The sequence below is a fragment of the Apostichopus japonicus genome, chromosome 6, assembly GCF_037975245.1.
Source record: "Apostichopus japonicus isolate 1M-3 chromosome 6, ASM3797524v1, whole genome shotgun sequence".
Lineage (NCBI taxonomy): Eukaryota > Metazoa > Echinodermata > Holothuroidea > Aspidochirotida > Stichopodidae > Apostichopus > Apostichopus japonicus.
In genome coordinates this window covers 9,429,937-9,451,801 of record NC_092566.1, presented here as the reverse complement: position 1 = coordinate 9,451,801, position 21,865 = coordinate 9,429,937, and the positions used below count along the sequence as shown (strand labels likewise).

Here is a 21,865-nt window from a genome sequence, read left to right as displayed (position 1 = left end):
TTAGAGTATAAAGTGATGACACACACCAAATTTAAAACAAACATAATGACTGGTGACACACATCCATATGTTTGTCAAGATGTAAAGTGATGACACACTACCCTGAAAACAAACATAATAATTGGTGACACATCTTGATGACTGTCAGACTATAAAGTGATGACACACACCACCTTGAAAAAAAAAATGATAATTGGTGACACATCTTAATTATTGTCCAAATATAAAGTGATGACACACACCACCTTGAAAACAAACATAACAATTGGTGACACACATCCATACGATTGTCAAGATATACTAGTGATGACAGTAGTGTGTCATCTTTCCAAATGTGTACCACCATGCCACCCAGTTTGTATCAGATTTATAGCTGGTTCCCTCAGTTATTTTCATTATTTAGACCATTGATTATTTACACTTATGGATATATATAGCCATGGCAAATTTGAACTCCAAATGAAGTTTCCTTACTATGTCACCATTTGCATAGCATCTCGTACAGGTCATCAGTTGTAAGGGGAAGACGTGTATGTATGTATGTATGTATGTATGTATGTATGTATGTATGTATGTATGGGTGTATGTATGTATGTATGTATGTATGTATGTATGTGTGTATGTATGTATGTATGTATGTATGTATGTATGTATGTATGTACGTATGTATGTATGTATGTATGTATATATATATATATATATATATATATATATATGTGTATATATATATATGTATGTATATATATATATATATGTATATATATAACGACAAGGCTATGGACGCTGATTGTATGTTCAGAGGTTCGAAACCGGTAAGGAAGGTCGTAATTCCACTGTAGGCGTTTGGCACCTGTATCGAACAATACTAGTTCTGTTTTTGGTGACATATTTTGCCTATACTCTAGAGAACAAACCTGATTCTAACCAACTCGAAGTCATTTGTGATTCCTAAAGCCGGATCTCGAAAAAGAGATACTTTTAACAGACTTTTGTTAATGAAATGGAGGTAAATATATAGTACTGCAGAGTAATATATAGTACTGTACAGTTAGAATTGAGGCGTGTGGCGATGCAAAGTGCAGTTTCAATGGGCCATGCGTGTAACGTTTATGTATCACGCCCGCACTATAGGGTACTGTCTTAGAAGTTTTGGGCCCTTGAAAAAAATGCTCTCTTACTTGACCTTCGTGATAAATTGAACCTTGACAAAGTTGATGGTCATTTTGTAAATCTGTGACGTCATAATGTCACTATGATCTGAAACCGTTTATATTCTCCTTGTTTTTCTTTTCATTATTTTCAAAGTACTATGTTCACAGTGTCGACAATGAAACCAATGTCATCATTATTCATTAGGTCATGCTAAGAGGATCTGCCATTTAGATTCAGCATCTGCGAAACCCATCTCAATGACAGAAATTTAACATTTTAATGAGTAAACAGAAAACTATAAAGAATTGAGCTGTACGGGGATCGATGATATCATTAATAGACATGCCCAAGTCTTTAGTCTTGTTTTGAAGAACAAAATTAAAAACATTAAAGTTGTGATCACTCCCCGAAATGGAATAAGAAGATTTTTCTTAGATGTATTGGGGAATATGATCAAAACAGATATAGCACATAGCAGCCGATTCACACAGAGATTACAATTAACTACTGTAAATCTTAATCATATATGATAAATCGGTAGCGTGTGCTATTATAGGTTTACAGTAAGAACTGAGGATATGTGTAATCCCAACAAATACCAACAACTGGATTTGTTGGAATTACACATATCCTCAATTCTTACTGTAATCATAATAGCACATTGCTACCGAATTACTGCACGATCCAGTTTTTACTTTGGTACAATACGTTAAGATAGTAGTAACTGTGTAATGTTCTCTGTGTGTATTGAGTGCACATAGAGCATTGTAAGGACGGGTTTGTGTGTCATTCAATCCATGTAATGTTAGTATAATGTGCCCCTCGTCTAACAATATAAGAGATGCATATGTTTCATTAGTTTTGAGTAGAACGAGCTTGCTGCTGCATGCTCAGTCAGGGATGTTTGCGAAAAATATCACCCAGGGCAAGCGGAAGGAAAATCAAATAGAAAGCGTACTCTGCCCGAGGTGAAACTGACTAGAAAGGGTTGAAGTATCCACAAGCACCTGTAGCAAACAAGAAAAACATCCGGAATAACATTCGCATATCTTTTCTTTCTTTCTTTTGTCGGTTTTTTGTTGTCTTTTAGAACATTTGTACTGAGATCCTAACATGAGCTTCGATGAGAGTCTATTCTAAGTTTAGCCGTTAATTTGTAGTTTTGAACTTTTTTTGAACAATATCTTCACAATTTTATTTCCCAAATACTGATGGGAATATATGCAACATCAAATATTTCTTTTGAGAGCTACGGTCGTTGAGAGCTCGTAACAGACAGGAATTATTTTGCTCGGAGAGCCTTGGGCTTGAGGAGGCTCTCGTTTCATGACAATGTTCAAGTAATGTTTATACCAGAGGAAAGAACGCTATAGGGTTTGGCACAAGAGTTTTACGTAAATTGGAATTACATGAACATGTTTGAATGAAGGTTTTGTAGTATGATTCCCTCTGTATCCTTTTCTTAAAAGCAGAAACAAAATGATAAAAAGGTGGTAATGTTAACAAAGTGTTAGGATGTGTTTTTCCAGTGTTGAAAACAGCAAGAAGTAAAGACGAAAAGGAGGACGAGGTTAGGCACAGAATTCATTTTTGATATGTTTTAGACCGTTTAATACATATTGCTATCACTTTGTATTTCTAAAGCACTTTTTGTTACGATCCTTTAGACAGTGAATGAATGTTCGTATTCCATGATAGCAGGTTGTTTTATCAGCATCTTAGTTCTCTGATACACTATATGTTAAAATGGTTAAATATATCAATAACAATCCTGATATACAGGTGTTCATTTTGTTAACACACTGTTTTTCTTTCCATGATAGCAGGTTGATATAATTGCACAAAGTTTGTGAACTAATATATCAGCATGTGAAAAGTTTACATCTGCATTTCACAAGCTTTAGAAGATTTTATCAACATCTTATTTCTAATATACTGTATGTTAAATTGTTATGTATCAATAACAACCCTGATATACAGGTGTTCATTTGTAAACACACTGTTATTATTTTACATAATAGCAGGTTGATATAATTGCACAAAGTTCGCAAAACTAATATATCAGCATGTTAAAAGTTAACATCTGCATTGCGCAAGTTTTAAAAGTTTTGATCATTATCTTAGTTTCTGATATGTTGCATACTAAAGTGTAACATATCAATATTAAACTGCGCTATGGATTTGTTGATTGGTATTATACTGATTCACTTTGTTTAGTCGTAACTTGTTGATATAACCTCTGAAATTTTGAAACAAATGGCACGCCGCCTATGATCGCCGATAAAGTTAAAAGCGAGAATCAAACATTTCTCAGTTTGAATAAAACTATTGATTTAATTCTTGACATGTTGATATCGAGTAAGATAACATGCTGATGTTATTTATGATATACTGATATTGAAATATGATATATAAATATTGGCATACGCGTCATACAAGGAGAAAGAGAGAGAGAGAGAGAGAAAATCCGCAGACGAAAGCTGGCAAGAAAAATAAATCTTAGTAGATGTAAACTAAGAGTAAATGAAAATCGAAAACTGGGAAATAGCTTCAATTAATTTTAAACAGTCATATTTCTGGCAAAAAAAAGTTAAGTCAGGAGCTTTGTTACGGAAGTAATTATTTATTTTCTCCCTTCCTTCTTTGTTTTGCAAGTGAGTCGAGGGACTAAAGCCTCGAGGGAAGATAAACCTTGCCCTGGTTGTTGCATATAATTGCGAAATTGGAGAGTAATATAACTTATGACGTCACATATCGGGGACTTTATGAAATACTTTAAGAAAAACTAGAGTTAATGAGCAAAACATCCTTTACTTTCCCCAAAGTAATTAACATGCTTTTGGCTTTGTAATAAAGGTCACTCAGATTAAATTGGCGTTCCATCGTAAAAACCAAGAAAACATGAGCGACAAAGGGAGTATTTCAAGTTATTCCGTAAGATGTTAGACGAGGGTACCACATAGTCTGAACGGACAAAGTTTTTTTTACGATTTATAAGAGGACTAGCTCAAATAATATCGCCCATGATCAAACTATAAGATGCGCTCCTAATTATTCTATTGGCGTAGGAGCAGAGGGAGGGAACACAACGGTCGCCCCCATCCCCACCACCACCACAACATTAAAAGTAGTGGCGAAGGAGTAGGTTTCTGCCCCTCACATTTTCATAACAAGGGATGCAATCAAAGCTAGTCCTAACTCATTAAGCGAAGTTCCAGCCGTTCCAACCTCAACATGTCCGGATATAATTTGATTACCCGCACTTCTCAGTTAGACTTTGCTTTTACCATGTCTTCAGCAGGCGCGAATCCAGGGAATATATCAACCTCACCGAAAATTGAAAAGTAGTAATGAGGAGGAGCCTACCTTTGTTCTTGCGTATCCCCCCCCCCCTCCCATACATTGGTGTCGGTTTTAACGACCGGGCTTCATCCCCTCTATAGTATCATTAATCATATACAGAGAGGATTCCCTTAGAGTGCTTCACAAATTTTCCGAGCGACTTGCCGTATAATGAGCCGACATATTTCAGTTTGTTTTTTCAGGTTTTTTTTGTCATGCATGAAAGCTCGATCTCATCCCTGGTCTGGACTATCTATCTACATAGAGGGCTAGTATGTTAGTGTACCTGTCTTGTTTCCTATCCGAAGTTCCCAACAATCAACTTTAATATGTCGCTTTTGTTTCATTTTCTTTGTCTTTTGAATTCATGTTTTAAGTTATTGCCAAACAATATTGTCAGACAGTTCTAATGTTGTGATTTACATTTCATAAGCACCATATGATGACCTTTTTCTCGTGATCGAGTTGTCATTCCACAATTTTAAGAAACCAGAAAAAAAAGTTGACGACCGAAAAGTCACTAACGCCTTATATTTTTTATGAGGTTTATCGCTATTTACGGTTCTACTTATTCACCCAGGCCTTTCTTTAGAGTTAATTTGATGAAAAAAATGATCCTCTACTTTAATTTTCAAACTAAGCGTTTTAAGAGAGGATAGGTAGAAAGGTTGTTCCTTTTATTGAAAGTGATACTAAAACTAACAACTCGAGGTTTAAATATAACCTTTCATTTTTGTCCCAATTATTGAAGAATAGTTCATAGCGGAGCGTCTTCGTTGATTGATTTTGTTAAATTGGTGGCAACTTTTCCCTGCAGAAATCTTATTACCGGTTAAGTAAACGCAATTTAACAATGACTACTGCAGGCAGAACTCTATAGTCTTAACATATAATAAATAAAATACGAACGAAAACAGAAGCTAGTAATATTTCTATATTTATTCCGGTTTTTAATATTATCAGCTTTAAATACGGTCAATTTCTGGAAAGCCCGTGTATTGCTATAACAAATAGATGACGAAGTTACTGACAGTGAATTAACCAGGTAATTCCAATGAGATATGGAAATGGAAAAAAATATGAAAAAAAGAAAGTGAAGAATTTAAAGAACATACCTATTGCCAGTATAGGTCAACGCATCGGTGTGATCCATTGACAATATATTTTATAGTTCAATATATTAATGTGGAAGAGATTTACCTCACTTGAAGTTTGTCATATTGTCTGCCACTGGGAACATTTCTTTAATTCTCCACAAGTTTTAAACAATAATGACCATCAGGATTTTGTTCATATTTACTTAAATTCAAGACTATAATTTGAATATGCTACACGATCTATCGAGTAAAACCTTACCAGATTATAGGCTAAACATAAGTTTCTTTTCACAACGATTTTTTTGAGCTTTTAAAAATTTTACAATTCTTTTACATCGGTTTCCTTCAGTTGCTGCCAACCATAGTTACACGAAATGTCTGTGCTACTGCACATCATTAAAAGTTGTGCGTAAAATGGCAGCTTGGAGAAAACTTGAACATAAGAAGAAGAAGAATAAGCAAAATATGCCCGTGCATAAAGTTTTATCATTAAAGAGTTCATTCCCCTGTACAATAATAAGTTAAAGACAACAAAATCCTAAGGCCTTTCTTTTCAACCTTTTCTCTCTCAGACTCCCCACCTGGGTGAAAGACTGTTCCTAATTCGCCCCCCCCCCCAAATATTTTTTACAAAAACGTCCTTTTTTTGCAATTATTTACTTTGACATACTGTAACGTCGAACATTACTATTGAATAAATGTTCACGTTATCTCTTACGATTCACTCTACAGTACACAGAATAAAATGTTCCTCGTTATCTGTAAGCATTGGATATGGAATAATAACAGTATAGCGTACGAGTCTTCAGTTCAATGATTAATGGGACCCTTGAGCTTGATGCTCTTGAACAAGGTCCTTAATATCAGGATTTAGCTTGTTCAATTTAAGACGTAAATCGCCGCGATGTGGTACTAAGTTTCGTGGTTAAAATATATGTTACAGCGCTGAATGTGCACTCAATAAGATAGGAAGAAAAATCCTCCCATTTGCCTTTGCTTTGACCCCCTTCCCCCTCTAAGACTCTTCAATTTCCCCCATAGGGACCCCGGTTGAGAAGCACTGGCCTGAGGTATACGAATTAAAGACTTATGGAGAATTGTTTTACAACTGATCTCATGTTTCATCAATTCAACAAAAACAGCAACATCAACAGGAAGTTGTTGAATTTATAAAAAATAAAACACAACGCCATCCATCCTTCAAATTGGCTTATATAGGCTTAATCGATCTCCACTAGATTGTCTTTGATTACTTTATCTCCCTGTAGCAACCAAACTTTAGGTGTTTATACTTTTCAATCGTAACACGTCTAAAAATAATTTAGATTTGTTTCCTTAAACATGTGAACAGCAATCTTTCGTGACCTGCATCGAATTACTTCTTGTAAAGTTATATACAATATATGCCTTGTATTCATCTTGTTTAGACGAACATTTCCTGAGGCCTGTTTTTACTTGATCAAACTACGATACAAAGATCTCACTTAAATCACCAGTGTATAGTACCTTCTCTCATTACGTATATCCTCGATGGAGCTTGGAACTTTAATTGGAAAGATAACATTGGGGGAGAGGGGGGGGGGGGGGATGGGGTGTATAGATTCGAATATAGGCCTATATAGTGTGAACTTTCTCCAAAATTAACAGGTAACCGGATCAAAGGTTACCTCTGTATTCACGTACAAATATAAGATGTGTTCAGAACATCCGATTGGGACCTTTTATTATACGGATATATACATATATATATATATATATATATATATATATATATATATATATATATATATATATATATATATATATATATATATTATTAGAGTAAACCAGAGAAATAAGATATGACTCACAATTGACAAATAAGGAGTAAGTTTTAGAAATACTCCTTATTTGTCAATTATGAGTCATATCTTATTTCTCTGGTTTTCTCTAATACTATTTTCTTTTGGAGTAAACGTAGATTTCGTTATATTATATATATATATATATATATATATATATATATATATATATATATATATATATATATATATATATATATAACTGCATTCACGATTTAATCATAAAAACACAGCCTAATATATATGTCACACAAATACGCAAAAAAAAATGATTTCATAAAGTAAACGTCACCCAAACTTGCTACCTATACGTGACCCTCCTCAGGGTCCAAATTCACCACCCAGCTTCGATATGACCTGCATTTGCGTTTAGAGAATGCAGCGTGCTATTCATGTGGGAAGCATGGTATATTTAATATACGTATCATAATACGCATACGATTACTTACAGAGACTGGTGAATGTGGGTGGTCACTTGGGGAACATTTGGTTAAATTAAATACCCTATAAGATTACCGATAGTTATCACGGCATATAATAATAATTTATATTTTATATAGCGCCTTTCATCAAAAATATGCATGATCTCAGGGCACTTCACAATAAAGCATAAAATCGATAGAGCGATCAAATAAAATATTTAAAAACAGCAATAAAATAGAGTGTAGTCTTTTACAAAGTCTTTGAGGAGGAATGTGAGATGTTGCACTGTCAAGTGTGAAGTCAGCTTTAATCCCACAAGAAACTTCAAACAGCTCTCGTATTACTTCTAGAGAATTTGGTAAAAGGTTTGTATTACACAATTGGATAAAAGAAATTGTGCTATATGAAAGATTTCAACGTATTATAATGATATACCAAGAAAACAAAGAGTCACTTTAATGTTTGAAGAATAGATTGCTGTAGAGCTTGTCAAGCTTTTTGTAATATATGTATTGGTATAGACGTTGCAAAGTTTATTTAGGCGATGCTGGCTGTTCCCTCCACTCCCTCAGCTCCCTCCCTCTCCTCTGTTGCCATCGAAGCGGAGTGATGTTATTTATAGAGGGAGGGAGTATTACGCTAAAGAACAGCGTCTAAATTCTCAGTGTTGAGAGGTCGAGGATTCGAAATTCACAAAACAGACGTGCCAGAGTATAGTATTGGAATGGAAGCTGTTATTCAAACAATTTGTCCTTTTAGATAACATAACATTAGAGGGTATACCATATTATACATTGAGTGACAAAACTGGTTGTATTAACGGCAATCGCAAGACTATATCTTGAAATTTGAAATTGTTCAAACTAGGTCCTTACATTCAAGATTAATTCGTTTCATTTGGTGGAGACAGAGAAATTTTAAGTTACAAAAAAAGGTTATTCAAAGTACTTAATATGGACATCAAGTGATGCAGCGTGAGGACGGGTAAGGGTGGAGTAACAATTTGGAATTCAACTCGGGACGACAAAATATGAAGACATAGAAATAACATAATACAATAACAACGCTGTTCAGGGAATATAACTTCAGCCACACAGTCCTTAGGAGCTCAAATATTCGCGTTCCTGCATCTTTTCGCCTTTCCCTTGGGGTAGGGGGCGGATTGAATGTCTCGAATTATATTTTTCATGATAACCTAGTACACGTTATCAGTTTTTCGTGATTATAAGCAGTTTGTGTATATTTGTATGTATGTGCATGTACGAGGAGGCTGGCAGCGGGGACGGAACCCGACGTAATATGTCAATTTAATAGTTACCATAGAGCAAAGTTGGTTAGACGATGGGCACAATTGCTCCCATTATATCTCCTGCGGCCTTGGGCCAGATGAACTGATTACGCCAGGGTATTACATGTGTATCCAAAGTGCCTCCAAAGTAGGGCTCATTGCATGATTGTATGCACTGCAGTTAAACGGTCCCTAGGGTCGAAAAAGTTGATACACCACTAAAGATGTTGCATGGATGTCCCCATGTGGTGGTGGTGTTGGGGGGTGGTGGGGTGATAGACCTATAACTTTAACAAAGCCATACACTTCATCCTAACGTAGCCGCTAGTCCAATTTCACAAAGTACAATTTAAGTTAATACTACAAAGAGAAGAAGCAAACAGTCCCTAATGTGGTGTAAGCAATACACATCTATATCCGAAGACACACACGGTAAACCTATAGCACGATCAGGGAGCTGTTGAATAACAACTCCCTGGGTAAGATATCACATGAGCCTTCCACGACATTGTATATGTTCCTTTCAGGTGTAGGTTTAAAAAATTCATTCTTACATTTTCGTTTTCTTTCTTTTCTTTTTCGTTTTTAACAGGACGAAAGCTTTGCGAACACCTCCGAATTTCCTGATCGTGAATTTATCAGTGAGTGACTTGGCAATGATCATCTGTAACTGCCCAATTATGTTGTTATCGATCCATTATGGGTACTGGCATTTGGGGGCATCTTGTAAGTAATACTATGATATATTTAATTAAACAACATAGAAATGTAGTCGTTTTTTGTGTCATGTATATAGACAATGCCCAGAAAATAGGCATTACAATACAATACATATGGAGGAGGGTAATGAGGCGTGATCCGTAAGCAGTATGGCGTGGTCCTTTCTTCGTTCTTTTTTTAAATGTCTCGAGTGTTGCATTAGACTACATTAAATTCGCCGATAACGTCGGCTATCATGACTCGCTGCGTAGTAATGTAAATCCTGAACTATTTATAAATCCTAAAAGTGCAACTTCAGCAGTTCTAAGATGTTACAAAAGTTAGACAGAGTACGGCAAAATAATCCAATTTTTGCCACATTCTAAGTTCGCTCCTCATGCAAATGAGCTGATTGAATAATTCGTATGCGAGAATATATATGTAAAACCCAACTTCATTGATGAACATTTGGTATTTAATGCAGGCGTGGAACCAATGGTCTACATACCCCCTATTCAACTTCACATAGAATTTGTCCCTTTTTACTTTAAAAAGGTCAAAATAAACGACAAAGACAAACTGCAAGATACAAAATACAATCGTTTGATGTTGAGGGAGCTTCAAATGTGATTTTGAGAATATATAGTATTATTTTCACTCCATCTTATCTCATAATCGAAAATCTTATATACAGCTGATATTGTCGCCATGGGACTATACCAGTCCCTCTATCTAGAGGTAATATGTGAGATTATATCTATTAACTAACAGTTTGTATCTATCATATCCATCTGACGCTTCCTTTATCTGATGTGTTACGTAAATGCGTAAATAAATTTATTTCGAGAGTTGTATAACTATGAAAATTATTAGAAATCTTGACTTTGGAATTACTCCGTTTTTGACATGAAGCTTATAATATTATCTACTTACATTGTTGTAAAGATTCACAACGAGCATTAATGAAAATATTTATATAGGAGCTGATGTCATCATCAAGTTTCTTATAATGGAATATTCCTGGTTAAACGTAAATAAACTGATAATCCGAACTAAACATGTAAAAAGGATGATTTACCAGTGTTTGTTAATACAATTAAGTACATAATTAGTTAATTATTTGAGTAATTAATACGTGTATAACTACTGTATACTTCTAGAAATAAAATGCAACATTTATGGCTTCATTCTTAATGTCCATTGAAGCTGCAGGTTTTTGTTATTAGTTTTTAGATGATCTTATTTATATTATTGCTTAATTAATATGAGCAAAAACGAAAATTCTGCACCCCACTTTAAAATTTGTGAATGTTTAGTGGTCCAATATCAATATTGAATATCATACTACAACGTTTCCAACTATTTTTTTTATCCGATTAAAGTTCAAGTACTTTGCTAAAGTGTATGTTATTGGAATGCACAATATGTTCCTTTAGTTTAAAGGGACACAAACCCAACTTCCAACTTTAGTTATACGACAGAGGCAGGCGCGTAGCGACGAATTTGCAAAGGGAGGGGCGAAGCCTGTAGGCAAACTATCTAAGCGTAGGGCCCCATGGATTGGCTCTAGGCGGACAAGAACATTTTGGCCGAAAATGCCTCCCAGATCGCTGGAAATGTCAGTTCCCAGGCCTTGTTAGTTGCATCTAAGCATTTTCTATTTTGAAATTACTAGCTATATCATAAAAAAATACCAAATATATGCTCAAGGGGCGGTCGGTCGCCCCCTTTGCCCTCCCCACCACCCTGGCTACGCGCCTGGGCAGAGACCTTTGAGATGAAGAACTTATAACAGATAAGATGTTATACCAGATAAGACAAATCGTGTTCGGTTGGAAGAGAGAAGTCATCAATATGTAACCAGCTACAATACTTTTTTTTTGATCGTTGGAAAACCCAATTTCTATTTTTAGTTGTTGCATTTGACGTCCATATTTGTCTTTTCATGTTTCATCAGTGTGCAATATCTATGCATTCCTGGGATCCATCTTCAGTTTCGTGTCAATAGGCAGCATGGCCGCAATAGCCTTAGACAGGTAAGCCGATCACACGTGATAGTAGAAAGTATTCACACTGTTATCATTAAATTATTTGTAGAATTCATCATCCCGTCAGGGACGTGTAATAGGACATCCCTGATCAAATGGGTTTGCAAGGCCAACCATAGTACACTTGTGAAAAGGTTCCGGCTCGGATCGTGCTTGGGAAGTAAACACGTAATATCAGTCAGCCAACCCGACCGTCTAAATGTATGACTAAGTATAGCTTAAAGTAAAAAAAAACACGGTTCTCTAGAGGTTTCAATCTATAACAAGCTCATATACCAAAGAATGCAGCTACATAACTTGTTGAAGAGATGCGTAGGACGTGTAGTGAACGCTTAGCTTTACTATTTTCACCATGCATTATTTGTTTGTTTCCTCTACGAACGATGTGAAATATTTCCTCCCGTCTATACTGTATGAATAATTTGAAAAGTGACCCTTTTCCCGTACATCAGAAGTGTCACTTCCTGTTTAAGGAATAGTGCCACTTTTGTCGACATATTAAAGGTTATAAACAGTCATCGTGAATCATGGCACCTATATTTCACCATACTTTCCCTTTTATTCTTCAGATATTACGTTATTTGCCACTGCTTTCACGCTCTGATGAATGTGTCGAGAAGTAGGACGATGGTGATCATCTTTCTGGTCTGGTTGTACGCTTGTCTGTGGAGTGTACCTCCATTCATGGGGATTGGCGCCTACGTAGAGGAAGGCTATGGGATTGGATGTACCTTTGATTACATAACGAGGGACTTGACCACTCAGATACACATTGCGTTACTGTACGTAGGTGGTTTCGCCTTACCGATATTAACCATCATTATTTGCTACGTGAAAATAGTGTTAACTGTGCGTAAACATAGAAGAGAAATTGAAAGCTATTCTGCCATGCCCGCATTGAGTAAGGATCAGAAAAGTAGCACGCAGAGTAAACAAACAAGCATGGCCATTAAAAAAAGAGGCGCTACTACGAAATTCTCGCGACTCATGGCTCATTATCAACTCTCTCGGGTCGGAATCATAGCGACGGTCATTTTCTCATTATCATGGGGTCCATACGCAATAATAGCTCTCTACAGTCAATTTCAACAGAATAACCAAACTTTGAATTCTCCATTTCAAGTCATGCCAGTTGTCTTTGCAAAGATGTCGTGTATTTGGAATCCTTTCGTTTATGCCTTGTCTCACAAACGTTTCAAGAAAGCATTGATCCAGACGACCAGATCCTTTTTCAGATGCAGCAACACTCGTGCGTCGACGCACACCGACAGCCAGCAAATGAATATCGAAAACTCGGCAAGTGCATCGTCAATACGAAATCGCTCTTACGTATTGCATTCCTCCGAACTGTCCAAATCTAGTCAAGGTATAAACCCGAATCAGAAGCAGAGAGCGAAAACTCCTGTCGGCTATAGACATTCCGACCCAGGAGGTAATCTGAGTCAACACAAGCACGATTTGGAGATTGACACCAACACCTCTACCAAATTGGAGGGGTCCAAAGAAATTGCTCTCGAAGTGATATCTGGTAGTTCTTCACTGAGGGATGGAGTTCACAGAAGTAGTTGGCATGCAGCGCATCAGCGAGGGCATATTAGTAGTGTTATTGGGAACAATTATGTTTAGGAAATTACAGTTTAAGAAAGGTACCATACAAGTAGAGATTTTTTTTGTTTTTTAGAATACTTTTAGCTGATTTATGTTTGGGGTATTACTTGATTTTTTGAATAATGTTAGCTGATTTAACTTTGGGGTAATACTCGAGGAATAAAATGGTCTTTCAATATATTTTTAAAACCTTTTCGTCTATTTAGTATAAGGATAACAATAGCCTACAAAAATAGAGACTTATGCTACATAATATATTTACGTTATTAAGTTAGAGCCAGACCATTAGAGCAATCGGTTCAGTGGTTATATAGTTCAATGTGGTGTATGTATATATACTCATGTTGACTAATTCTTTGTAATGTAGCCGTTGGCTGTTCAAATATGGATATGGCTGTCTTAGTTTACAGCGGTCCGTAAACTTATATGACGCACGAACTAGGATCTTCCTTCAGTATTGACCCAAGACCCGCCAGACCATTGCACCCTCAGAATCGAAGCTCAAAATATATAAAAGTGAGCTTGGACTATACACTTGATGTTAAAAAAAAACATATTAACTCAATCAAACTCAATCGGCAAAGCTCCGAAAACTGTAGACAAATTTCTCAAAAATCCCTCACTCTACAAAATAAAGCATAGTCGCAAATTGAAGTTGCAAGCAACGTATTCTTTCCACATTTCATGATTGTGTAAAAAAAAATCTAGCAGGATCTTCTTCAGAAGCTATAAATGGGCCTCTGGAGAAGACTCTGAAGAAGACCCTGCTAGGATCGAAACGTCAGGCCAACTTACTTTTACACATTCTATTACTCCGGCTCTCTAGTGGATAAGGAGTTCGCTTAACAGTTTGATTTTGATTTTCACATTTCATAAATTTAGTAATCCTATAGAATTAAATTCAAAAAAGGTGAGTTAATACACAAAACAAAATATTTATCATAATTTAGTCCCCCCCCCCCCAAAAAAAAAGTCAGTACCACTCTCTTTAATAATCCAATATTGTGTGGAGAAATAATGCAAAAATCGGCATTTAAGGCTATTTGTTTTGCGGAGATTTTCAGAGGTTATTTCGTTACATAGTCTAATTAACCCACTTATCTCCTCAACTTACATGAGGCAGGTTCATTTAGCCTCCCATCAAGTCTGTGGTGTTTTGAAAGCCAATAAAGACATTTCCACTTCAGTTCCGAATCGACCACTTCGGTCCCAAAGTTTTGATGGTGTCATTTACTGTACTGACATACTATTTGAATCATAAATGACCATTTATGGACTTTATATTTAGTATAATCGTTGCCAGCAGTACTGATAACCTCTACATTAAAATCCATATTGACATATGTTGTTAACTATTAGAAACTCTAAATGAGGCTGCACGACACTACAATGGCGCATGTGCGATTGACAGGTTTGTTAGATAATATTAGAGTTAAAATTTGTGAAATTACATAGTGCGTTATAAGAACAAGCATAGATTGATTTTAAACCATTTGATATGCTAAACCGTGAGTTAGTTTACAAAAAATGGCCTCAGATTGCCTTCCAGTAAAAGTCTGTGTGACATTTGTGTGCTTGATATTCAGTGTTATTCACAGCCTTAGTATATATATAGTAGTAGAGCAATCAATTGCTCGGCGTGTAATTGTGTAAATTGATTGCTCGAATTCTGTAAGTACGGCTTCCTACAGTTTATTTGGGTCATTAAGCTTCGTCTTTCTCACTTGAGATCCCGGGATTCCTAAGGGGGTCCGTAATACATTTTGGAAGTCCGCGAGGGCAAAGGAGCTCGCGGGGTATCCGCCGAAAATTGGGATTCGAAAATGGTCGAGCATATTCGTGCTAATTTTTATTTATATACACTATCGAAACAGTCACAAGAACAAGATTGTAAGTGGCATTTCAGGAAAAGATGGCCTATTTTCTCACCCCCTCTCCACCACGCCCACGCCCCCCCCCCCCCCGTCCCTTATCTTAGTCCCAACAATGGTACGGTTGTGCTCAATGGTGATAGTGCCTATACTATCCACAGGCCAGTGGATATTTACACGTTGTCTTTAAGGGATCGTGGATGGAAAAGAAAAGTTTGAGAATCTAGGATTTAGATCAGGGTTTCCCTAACCTTATCCCCACATGAACCACCTGTGGATGTCTGAGTTGTCCACGAACCCCCAACTTTTCGAGACACGATCTGAGTCATTATTACACCGTAATGCGCATAACAGTGCTTCGCATAACGGTGCTGTGGCCGAGTGGATAAAGGCGGTGTCATTTGAAGCAAATGAGGCTTAGCAATCGGGAGGTTCGGGGTTCGATTCCCGGCAGTGTCATAGTAAGGTGGGTTTTTCATCCAAGAGCAATCTGCGGTTTTTCCATCTGAAATGACTTTCAAAATTGAAAAGATTCCAAATTTGAGTTAAAATGTTGAATTGAAAGCCACCCGACGTGTAAGTTGTAAACCATAAGCCCTTGCGGGTTTCTCCAACATTTTGTGGTCGCTTAAACGTCGTAAAAATAACTGCTGATTATTATTATTATTATTAATAAAAGATCAAGTTCATAGTGTAAAATTGTCATGCAAAAAAAAAGGAGAAGAGATGAACAAATATTTATTTGGAAAACTAGAAGGTCAGATCAGCTCTGTATCTTCACGACGCACTGTCATGTGTACACCAACTTTACAAAAGTCATGCGGCCTGTGTCTGTTTCATAATTCAGGTATTTATCACATGCACGGAACGGTACTACTATCATGGCAACATATGCGTATATGGAACGCGAAAAGAGTTTGTACATTACTAAATTATATGATATAACAGATTTTAGTTCAATAAAAAGTACTCTAGTTTTGACTTTGAAACATCTGACGAACCCCCTGGGGTGGACTCACGCACCCCCCGGGGGTTCATGCACCCCAGTAAGGGAACCTCTGATCTAGATCAAGCCATGTAACGTTAGCGTCTTGCATTATACCTTCAGTAGTACAATAACATATGTATATAAGGGTCTTTCCATATCTCCGCGGCCGCTCCTATAATTTAACAAGTTATCAGGCAAAACCTTTGACAAACTGCTTACTATCTTGAATGCACCAATGATCGTGTAGATAAATGAATAGAAGCTAAGAGGTCCCGCTGACGCCTCGTGCCTTGAAAAGGATCCTACTACAGGATGGAAATGTTATAGCCTATACTCTAACGTTGTAATTAATGTGTAAACTTTTTGTGTCCCACATTTATGATGCAATGTTTTAATGTGTTATTAGTGTTATCTATCCTTCCGGTGCGATCTTTGTTAAACAAAGAAACCTAATATTCATTGCTAATCCCTGTTTATCCCTCAAGATACCGCAACACGAAATTTAAAACTGCCTTTTGCACACAAAAAATATATATATTTCTATCATATAGAAAAAAAATGTATATTTCATTTCTTTTATATGATGTATTTATTTATTGTTTTATATTAGATTATAGTGCAGCTGTATGATTTATTAATATTGAAATTAATATAATAGTATTGTTAATCGATGATCAAATGAGATATTCCGAAACAAAATATTAAAACCATTATTTGTATATAACTATGCATATTCTCGTCGTGTTGCGACGAAGAAGGAAAAAAAACAACGGTTATTTAAATGTACAGAATTATAGCGATATATAAGAGAGATATTAAAGAAATATATATATTAATGGAGAAAACAAAATTTGTGATAGGCGATGATATATTGTCGTTTTTAGTCTTTGTTTGCTAATGCTGAGCAAAATTGATCTCATATCAGTAATAGTATAAATGTTGTGCCTTTTTTTCTGCTCGAATGAATAAAGCACTTGTTAATGCATTTGTTTCCATTGTGATTTTAGTGATTAAACAGATTAATATCGTAAACAGGAAAACATTATAAGACGATCATTTTGGCTTTTTATACGGAAGCGTAGAAGGGACATAATATTAAGAGCTTATAAATACTTGGTAAACTTTGATACGTTTTGATCAAACAGTACAATGGCCTTAATAAGACGGCACAAATAATAAATTATAGTAAATAAAACAGTCATTTTGACTTTTCTGCAGAATTGTTATAGTAGGGACAAAAAACGGACAAATTGCATAATTAATTTAATTGATTGAAAAATTCGATATACTTGACTATAATACTAAACTAATAGTGACCAGATTGGAGAAAATGGAACTTGGATAATTAGAATAAAAAGCGGATATCAACTTTATTTATGGATATTCCTAAACCAGGTTGATGTACAGAAACCAAGTTTAGGAATATCCCATATCTTAGTTTATCGATTTCACTCGAAATACTGAGTTTTTCGCTCGAAAAACCGACTTTATCGGCGATAAAGTCGGTTTTTCGAGCAAAATTATTGTATATTAGACTTGCCATATTCGTGTCACACCTAATAATATAAACGCGTGTTAATTTGAATAAATACGCTTATATAACATAAGCCAAATATCCGCGAATGGATTGGAATAGAAACACGTATTAATTCGAATACATACGAGGATTAATTCGAATATATACACGTATTAATTCGAATATATACACGTATTACATCATGCTGTTGTCTAGATTAAGTACGTTTGGCCTTAGTGGCCTACGTCAATAGAGACTAGCTGTGTAATCTCTCATTTATTGCGCTGGCGAGGCTTTACCATGTGATAACTCTCGAAACTCGTTTGTGAAAGCTATAAGACATGCCAGTTATTGTCTGATTTAATATGTTCTTTGAGAGCATGAAATTGGAGTATCCAGTTTAGAGAGGTATTGGCATTAGGAAAGCTGTCCTAATTGGCTGGGTGGGGAGAAGCAACAGAATATTTCATTTTCGATAGCATATGGTCTTGTTTGTGAAATATATGTGCGAAAAAAAATGTATACATTTTTCTGTCCAAGAAAGTGCATTTTCTGACGGACATACCCTTACAATAATTAAGCCGAACTGTGATTTTTCAGATATATATATATATATCAGGTGCGTATCCAGGGGGGGGCGTTGGGGGCGCGCGCCCCCCGGGTAAGGAAAAAGGAGAGAAAAAAAGAGAAGAAAAAAGGGAAAAGGAGGGGGGAAAAAGAAAAGGAGGAGAGTAAGGAAGGGAAAAGAAAAAGAAAAAAGAGAGAAAAAGGAGAAAAGGAGGGAGTAGAAGATAGCCAAGGCCTCGGGAAGAGAAAGAGGAACAGTCATAGTTAAAGCGCTGATCCCTATTATATACACAGGGTAGCCAGTGACAGATCAAGGATTACGGAGGGGGTGTGCGCCTCACCCTACCCCTTACACCGACAACTCCATTTTTGACGTTTCTATTTTTCCTCTCTCACTAATGTATCTATATAAATACTATATATGGTCTATCATAACGCGTGTGTGTGTATGGACGCCTTAAACAATTGTACAATTGTGCTATATGGAACCAACTGTGGCTGGTCTTGAACTCGACCGAGTCGAGTTTAAGAACATGACGCATTTCGGGAAGGGGGCGACCGCCCCCCCCCCGCCGAGCAAATTTTCTTTATGACATCGCTAGTAATTTCAAAATATACAATGCTTAGATGCAACTTACAAGGCCTGGAAAGTGTCATTTCCAGCGATCTGGGAGGCATTTTCGGCCAAAATTTTTAATGTACGCTTCGCGCCAACTCATGGTGGCGCTTCGCTTAGATATTTTGCCTACAGGCTTCGCCCCTCCCTTGGCAATTACTCGCTACACGCCTGTTCGAATTTGTAAAGCAAAGAGCATATATAACATCATATCAGTGAGCAATGCATGCATGTTCCACGATGAACAGACTCAAAACTGTCTATGTGTGTAGTCAAAGGCGTATAGGAGCCCAATTGGATTTGGGGGCTGTAATGACTTGCCCGAAAAAAAACCCAAATTTTTCGCGCGCCGAGCGCGTTCAACATACCGATGCCAATATCATATAAGCAAGCATCGGTCATTACATTGCATGGCATAGTGTACCTTACGGTCCGTGAAAGTTGCACATTATACCGCCGGATGGTAATGTAAACAACGAAATGTCTTATGTAGATGGAGAAAAAGCATACAGATCTATTTATGTCAAAACTCTCTTTTACAGTAGTAATGTCGGCCAAGCTTAGACCTTTATTTTAATTACCAAGGAGATAATTTTTAAGCTATTCATTGCTATTTATTTTTCTTTCAGTAGGTGCCCGAAAAAGTGGGAAAAATTTGGTTGCGGGGGGGTGGGGCTGCAGCCCCCGCCTCCTACGGGACCTACGCCTATGTGTGTAGTGTTCGGTTTCGATATACCTGATATCGGAAATATCTGGTATTTTTCGTTTCCTTCAACCAAGTTTTATAATAGCCATTATAAGAGGTTTTAATATTTGTACACCAATAAATTAACTGTGTCTGAATTTTCGAAAATTTCCTCACCAACATTCTTCATCATACTTTCCTCTACTCGTGCAATTTTGACCTGTCTGTTAGGGGTTCAAGGAGGTTTTTCTATATTGGTTGTCCATAGATTGAATTTTGTGCAACATTATGGGTATGTCTTGAAGTGATTTTATTCACGAGAAATGTGAATTTTCAAATTCTCAACAAATAATGGGCTTAAAACCTTGAAAAGTGGGGCTTTCGGATATTGTGGGCCGTGACGTAGAACCACCTACGAAAGCAATGATCCATAGGACATGCAATGAGGTCGAACATGGTGTGTGACTGGTGACAATCTTCAAAAAGGTTATGGATGGAAAAAAAACTTTTGGGAAATACTTGGTTATCAGGCAAAAGTGTACATCTGGTTGGTCATTTTCAAGCCCGATAAGTGCCATTTCCGGTGATCTGGGGGGTATCAAAACCAGAAATTTTCTTGTACGCTCCGCGCCAACCGATGGTGGCGCTCCGCTTAGATAGTACTTCGCGCCCCCCGGGTTCGAAAATCCTGGATACGCGCCTGTATATATATAAATATAGAGAGAGAGAGAGAGAGAGGTGGAGAGAGAGGTGGAGAGAGATATATAAATATATATATATATATATATATATATAAAGAGAGAGAGAGAGAGAGGTGGAGAGGTGGAGATATATATATATATATATATATATATATATATATATATATATATATATATATATATATATATATAGAAATATAGAGAGAGAGAGGGAGAGGTGGAGAGAGAGGTGGAGAGGTGGAGAGAGATATATAAATATATATATATATATATATATATATATAAACGCCTAGATGATACCTTCGAATACTGATTTATAATGCAAATATATATATATATATATTTGCATTATAAATCAGTATTCGAAGATATTCGAAGCCAGTCAGAAGGCTGACAAATTAATGATGTCAGAACCGAAAAAAATACTTGTGACGTTTTTGACACTTTTCTGAGAATTTGTCTCAATTATTATGGTCATATGATCAGAAAGCCAGAGTATCAACTGTTGTGTTTTGTTTTTTGTTTTCATGCTCTGATGGGGTGTAATAATACATTAGTTAGTAGTAAAGGCCAAAATCTGTTAACACTGTTTGCGTTGGTTTGTCAAACCAGCGTAAGCTTCGTTTCTGAAATAAAATTCTTTCTCATTTTTCTGTAGGTTTTCATTTGCTATTTTTTTAGGATGATACGTTATGTTTGAGACAGTAATGATTACAGTGCCGGAAGTTAGGACCGGCTACAGAAGTTGTTGTTTACATTATTTTGTATTGATAGGTTACACTGAAAGCCCCCCTCCCCGAAAACCACAAAAAAAAGAAAATAATCACAAAACCATATCAGGGGAGGGGGATTTTTCGGAAAGCTGTTATTGGGAATGCAGAAAGCATTCATATATACAACATTCCGGAAATTGGTCGGTGAAAATACTCAAAATAAGTTATAAGAAGGACAAAAAAGAACTCTGTCCTTTTAAAGACGACCCACTTTGAGTAATTTTACCCACCAAAGTGTCTGAGTGAAGTTTACCATCATTTCAGGCATGATCAAATTCATAAATTTTTATGCTGACAATTATATTCAGCTGACCGATGAATGATATTTATTTGTAATAAACATGACAACATGAAAATTATGAAATATTAAATTTCTTTATTTTAATATTTTGAAGACAAAATCAATTGAATTCAGTCCAGTGATCCATAAAGAAAATTACTCAATGTTTTCTGAAAGTATTCTTGTTGTCATAACGTTGGCTGCTTTTTATGACTTCGACAACTTGGAAGTAGATATTTAATGTTTACTTCTTTTCAGTATGTATATTTGAATAATTATGCAAATTAAAGAAGATGTGCAAATATCGCCGCACAATGTTAAATTCATCTATAAGTGATTAACTGCATCCGTATTTTGCATAATATCAGAC

At 36.2% G+C, this 21,865-nt stretch overlaps 1 protein-coding gene across 2 annotated transcripts in view; it reads left to right on the top strand.

Annotated features, from left to right (window-relative positions):
- LOC139969247 (rhodopsin, GQ-coupled-like) overlaps window positions 1-14,231 on the top strand; it is an 80,789-nt gene extending 66,558 nt beyond the window's left edge. For both annotated transcript variants that reach the window (XM_071974162.1, XM_071974163.1), the window contains exons 2-4: window positions 9,736-9,869; window positions 11,800-11,878; window positions 12,460-14,231. In XM_071974162.1, the coding sequence (XP_071830263.1) occupies window positions 9,736-9,869; window positions 11,800-11,878; window positions 12,460-13,516 (1,270 nt within the window). In that variant the 3' untranslated portion in view covers window positions 13,517-14,231. The remainder of the gene's footprint in view (window positions 1-9,735; window positions 9,870-11,799; window positions 11,879-12,459) is intronic.
- Window positions 14,232-21,865: the final 7,634 nt, after the last annotated feature.